Source organism: Lathyrus oleraceus, chromosome 2, assembly GCF_024323335.1.
Source record: "Lathyrus oleraceus cultivar Zhongwan6 chromosome 2, CAAS_Psat_ZW6_1.0, whole genome shotgun sequence".
NCBI lineage: Eukaryota > Viridiplantae > Streptophyta > Magnoliopsida > Fabales > Fabaceae > Lathyrus > Lathyrus oleraceus.
This window is the reverse complement of record NC_066580.1, coordinates 291,540,824-291,546,673: the sequence shown is the minus strand read 5'-3', so window position 1 is coordinate 291,546,673 and position 5,850 is coordinate 291,540,824. Positions and strand designations below refer to the sequence as shown.

General features: G+C 33.8%; 1 protein-coding gene across 4 annotated transcripts; it reads right to left on the bottom strand.

Annotated features, from left to right (window-relative positions):
• Positions 1–512: 512 nt before the first annotated feature.
• Positions 513–5,418, bottom strand: LOC127119183 (uncharacterized). 4 transcript variants are annotated; one of them, XM_051049367.1, is made up of 6 exons: positions 5,321–5,418; positions 3,861–3,915; positions 2,657–2,779; positions 1,668–2,449; positions 1,010–1,425; positions 513–906 (listed from the first exon to the last, which is right to left on the bottom strand). In XM_051049367.1, the coding sequence occupies exons 3-6, from the start codon at positions 2,664–2,666 to the stop codon at positions 798–800; spliced, it is 1,317 nt and encodes a 438-aa protein (XP_050905324.1). In that variant the 5' UTR covers positions 2,667–2,779; positions 3,861–3,915; positions 5,321–5,418; the 3' UTR covers positions 513–797. The 4 variants fall into 4 exon arrangements, with proteins under 4 accessions (XP_050905324.1, XP_050905323.1, XP_050905322.1 ...); XM_051049366.1 differs by lacking the exon at positions 5,321–5,418 and adding an exon at positions 4,013–4,752; XM_051049365.1 differs by lacking the exon at positions 5,321–5,418 and having other exon boundaries at positions 3,861–4,751.
• Positions 5,419–5,850: the final 432 nt, after the last annotated feature.

Sequence of the window (5,850 nt, the reverse complement as noted above, 5' to 3'; positions counted from 1 at the left end):
CAATTCATAATAGATTCAGTGCATCTTCTAAATCAAAATTTTAAAAGGAAAAATTTAGGATTCATACAAGTGAATTTAAAATCATAGTCTCTTGAATGCTAGAATCCAAAGCCAAACAAAGCCACAAGATTCTAAAGAGACTAAAGCACAAACACAAAGAATTGAATAGAAAAACGTCAACAGAGATTTTGCCAAAGCATTCACAATATCCACTATATCTATATAATATAATGACAATGATATTAAAGTTAAGTTCTTTCCATTATGCTTGGATCAAATGCCACTGTCTTATTTATTGCTTTTTTATATATGGAACTATCATCATGAAAGTTGTTAATCAATAAAACCCTGAATTGACTTCTAACCAAACATTGCCTTAAAATGTGGCCTTAAAACCTCCATGTAATGCTTCTTTTGTATTCTTTGATCATTTGTAGAAACAAAATCATATGCTAAATTAAATACTTGAAATGATCAATTATCTAAGACGATTCGTTTGCGATTGAAATAAATAAAAAAATCAATAAAACCATGTATAACCAAAGATGGAATGTTGATCAGATACAAGCAAAACTAAAATCAATACATTTTGCTTGCAGCAGAGATATAAGATCATTGACTCGAAATCACGACGACAATGGAGAATTGAATATGCAGTAGGCCAACTAAACCTATTGCACACTGTGATTGAATATGCAGTAGGCAAACTAAACCTATTGCACACTGTGAACAACTATAATTTAAAGGGTATATATAAATTTTAAGCTAAACCTATTATATGAGAAAATAATAATCTCTTAAAATTTACAGCAGAGAAGGCTAGTCTTCCAATTGCGTTGCTTCCGGTAGCGGCTCCTGTCAGGTTTCTCCATTCTCACTGGGCTGCTATTCCACTCAGGTTGCAGTCTGCAAGCACAAGATCGATCGAAATCAAGTCCCGTTAGAACGTTTGTATAAACTATTACATTCAGATAAGTATATTGAATTAAAAGGTTTTCTAGAAGTTTACATGGGAAACGCAAAGGACCGCGTGCTGGTAGTGCTACTGTCGGATCGAATAGAGATGCTTCCAGAATAAGGTATGGACCCTGAGTAGCTTATACGGCCTGATACTGCGCCTGCGGCAGAAAAACTTGACTCGCCTAAGTCACTTCGAATCTGACTTGTTTCAGCAGGTTGAATTTCAGAAAAATCACCGGACGAACCTTCAACAGTGGTAAAAGGAAGTTGAGTTTCATCGCAGTTACAGCCACCAAATTGGTGAAGTTCCTTTTTGACACAGTCCACAGGAGCTGAAGGCCCAGAATGATAATCACTGTCCGGTTCATCAATGGTTAATCCTAATGCGGGACTTGCCAATACTTCTTCCTCAATCATATTACTCGAGTTTTTCAACTGGGAGTGCGAATCATGTTCAACGGAAAGCTGCAAAACAATGCATAAACATCAGTTTTGAAACTGCTATTTCCTGATTCCAGTCACATTTATGCATGCACTACAGCACACAAACAGATGACAAATTTCTAAAGAAGACATGACAATTTAGGCAAACAATATTTTTTCCTTTAATGTAAGTTTCAAAAGATTTGTTATATACAAATAGATATGTTTCTTAAGCATTCAAATCTTCAGAAATTGATCGATTAGTATGTTTCCAAAGAAAGTACCTGTTCATCCTTGCCACCAGTCGGTACAGAATCTTGTACGTGTTCACGTAAACCCATTGCTTTGGTGAAGTTATCAACAAGTTCTTCAATCTCACCGTCATCTTTGTGAACCACATCATTGTGCTGATCATGATTAGAAGATGCCTCGTCAGAATCATCAGTTTCTTGATTTAAAACCTTGATACCAGTGTTGTCTTTTGGATTTTGGGTATCATCAAAACTCTCCAAAGGAAAGAAATTATAAGCGGCTCCATCAACACTTTCCTCGAACATGAATTTATGCTTAGTAAAGACTCCTTTATCAACACATATATCCTTCACAACATGGTAACTATTCTCTTTGTAACAAACTTCCGTTTCTGGTTCACATTCGGCAGCAGTTCGGTCCACAAAGACATCTACCGGATTCTGAAATTTATCGACTTGCTGAGGATTGGAGATTGGCGCAGCGACAGACTTTTTAACCGATTCTTTATCATTTGCAAACATCATAAATGATCCAATATCCTTCGAAGAATGAGATACAGGCTCATGTGTGTCCATTACCTGTGCTTCGTAACCCCTTTTCAAATCAACAATGCTGTCGTAAAATTCATCTTTTGGTGATGAATCAAAATCCTGTTCGTTCTTCTTCACATTCTTCGAGTCTTTGTTGTCATATTCCTTTGCCTTCTGGTTCCACGATTTGAAGCTAGGCGAGTTTTGATCACTATCATTAAATTCAAGCGATTGAGATTCCAACTCGACGCCCATTTTAGAATGGCGGAAAGATAGTTCACTTTCTGTACATTCATTTTCAGACGAAATGCAAAATAAATTAGTTAGGCTTAAATTTTAAATAAGAAGCGCCGCACATACCATTCAAAACATTAGGGATTTCAGTAAATCATCGAAAGAATCTACATAAAAAAATGGTAACCTAATTCATAGTAACATTATGAAGGTATTCAAAACCCAATTGCAGATATCATAAATAAACAGTCTGTTACCTAGTTTCATGAAGTACTTATATTCGAATACATGTGTGAATTTTCCAAATCGCAACAACCAACGCTATTTTGTTTACTTTCAATCAAAGAGACTAATCTGATCATACAATATTCAACAAGAACCTGCGAATCAGCAACGAAGCAAAACTAGATTAGCAAGTAACTAACCATAAAAATGACACTGCATTAAGAAAATAAACAATAACGGAAATGTTTTAAAATAGTATCAAAAGCCAAGCACTAACATCATGATTCCATTTCAACGCTACCAAACGATAACCAATTTTAAAAGAGTAAAAGAAGATAAACAAGTACGAAACTAAAAAGAAAGAGAAACAAACGAATCCATCCACAGTATTGTTCAAAACTTGGATTTTGGTAGACTTTAACCGCAAAATGCCATTGAAAAGAACCGAAATTGGTGACCCAAATTATAAGATAAACCAAAGAAACAAGAAAGTAGCATATAGAAAGTTTTCCATTGGCACTAGAATCAGTAAAAATGGGGACCATATTCTATCTTAAGCTTCTAACATGCAACCAAAATACATCTAAACATACCAATCAAGTTCAGTTTGTTTAAGAATATGAGTAGCCTATAAGAGCCTATGAAAATAAACAACTTATAAACAAACAAAAAAGAGAAGTACCAGTAACTTTTTTTTATTAAAAAAGAATTCTCACAAGTAGAATCCAAAGACAGTGCAGAAAGTGTATCAGGACAAGAAAAAAAAGTCTAAAAAATCACCCAACTTTTTGAAGGTTTTCAACTACAAAATTACAAATCAAAAGGCCTACAAAACCCACACACAAAAAAAAACCTACCAATTATTTGTCTTTTAGCAGAGAATAGATCTGACTGAACAGAATAAACATGTTTACAAGTCCAGAAAAAGTAAAGTGAAAACACCAACTGGGTTGAGTTAGTTTTTGCAACTTACACCTCAATCCCTATGAAGGGAAATTAGGGAACATGGTCAAGAAAATCAATAGAGATCCCTATCTCAGATCCCAAAGCCTTCACAACATCAAAAATTGATAAAGAAATTTTATATATACTATTCTAAATTCTAATCCCAAAAATGAAAAAGTAAAAAATATAATTAAAAACTCCCACTATCTCTCACCTTGAGAATTAACCATTTCAGAAACTAGTTGATCATGAAGCATGGAAAACACAAAGAGAGAAAAAGAGAAGAATTACCAAAGTCCAAAGCTAGAGACGAAGAGAAAGCAGGAGTTTCTGGTCAAGTTGGTAACTGTGTTTCATAAATTGAATTGAATGGTTATAAGAATGAAAATAAAAGAATATATAAATGGAATTAAATAAAAATGAATACTGAAAATAAAAGCAACCGAAGAGAGAGTATATAGTATGAGATAATGGATGAGTTGTTGTAATTATATAAGCTTCATTATGGTCAACTGTAACACCCTTTTCTCTCTCTAAACCCACCACCTCTTCTTTCTTTCTTCCACCCTCCACCTTCTGTTTTCTGCAATAAATGCGTTACAAAATGAAAATACAAAGCACCAAACAGGCCCCTACCCTACCGTTCAATACCCTTCAAACCAATAGGGTATGTTACAGCATTAAATTGTCACCCTCTAACTCTTACCCTTTGCTTCTTTCAGTATTTAATTTTATACCCAAAATATCCTACTTTGGCCCCCTTTTTCTGTGTCTGTATCTTTCACTTTTCTGTCTCTCCTTCACTTCCCACTACTTTTTTCTCTTTAACCAATTGAACCGCTCAAACTTTCTCTTAAGCAGTAACACAACCACGTCACCTTCGACTTTAATTTCGTGAAATTCAAGTACTTTATCTGTTGATGTCGTGTCAGTGTCTAACATAAACACGTTACACAGCTCATGTATTGATGTTCGGTCAATGTCTAACGTAACTATGTGTTTGATGTTTTGTCGGTGTATAACATTTTAAAACGTAAGAGACATGTGATTGACATGTGTTGATGTTCTGTGAGTGTCTAACACAAACACAAACATGTTGCCATAACTTTAATTTCAAAAAGTTAAAGTCACGGTGATGTCGTGTCAGTGTCTAACGTTAAGACATAAGACATAAGAGACATACCAATAACATGTATTGATATTGTGTCGGTGCCTAACGTTAAGACATAAGAAACATGCTACTGGCATGTATTGATATCGTTAAGCGTAAGAAATAAGACATGCTGCTAGCATGTATTGATATAGTGTCATTGTCTAACGTTAAGATGTAAGAGACACGCGACTCATGTTGATTTCGTGTCAGTGTAAAACATCCCCGACACGCATACACATGAGTGACGCGGCTCATGTAAGACACCAAACATATTGTTTATTTTTTTCTCAATTTCCGACCAAGTAAACACTACCCAGAATTTTCCCGAGAAAATTCACTGGACAAAAAAAAATGACCGCATTAGCCCATAACCACTACGATCGACTAAAAAAAAACTAAACACGATGATAAATCAAAGATTCAGAATGAACATAAGACGAACATATAGCACGAGAACACGAAGAAACCTTTGACATAAACCTTTAAAAACTCGAAAAGGAAAAAAAAAACACAAACAGAAACAGAAAAAAAACAAAAAAAACAAATCCACTTTGTTTCGACAACGATGGTAAAGAATTTGAAGGATTCTTAAACTCACCAAAGAGAAGAAAGTATTAGTGACAATCTTAGATGAGATAGATGAGACCCCTCTGAAACTGTCGCTGGTATAAAACAACTGAGCTAATTCAACTTTCTAGATCTTCTATTTATATATAATTTTTAATATTATTTCTTGAATATTTTTCCTTTTTTTATGTAATTCAGTTTTGACTTTTTGTTTTTTTATTTCATGCTCACACGAATTGCCAACCAACACTTGGTTTTTAAAATGATTAAAATTAACGTAGATCGAGTGGGGGTGAGTATCTTGCCATCGCCTATGCTAAGAAATGCTACCATCACGTTTCTAATGCAAGGCACTAATTACTTTTATTATTATAGTAATTATATTTATATTTATTTATTTATAATTTAAAATTAAAAATAGTGAATTTAAAAGACTTATTAATATAATATAATTAAAGAACATTTAACAACTACTGTTAGATTATAAAATATACTCCACCGACCTTTTCTATATAAAAAAGTTGTCTCAAATTTTTGTAAAACAAAATATATAAGTAAATT

Coding starts and splice junctions, on each gene's coding strand:
- LOC127119183 (XM_051049367.1), bottom strand. Junction 1,426..1,667: donor CTGGTGGCAAGGATGAACAG/GTACTTTCTTTG, acceptor ATTGTTTTGCAG/CTTTCCGTTGAACATGATTC. Junction 907..1,009: donor CGGTCCTTTGCGTTTCCCAT/GTAAACTTCTAG, acceptor TTGTGCTTGCAG/ACTGCAACCTGAGTGGAATA.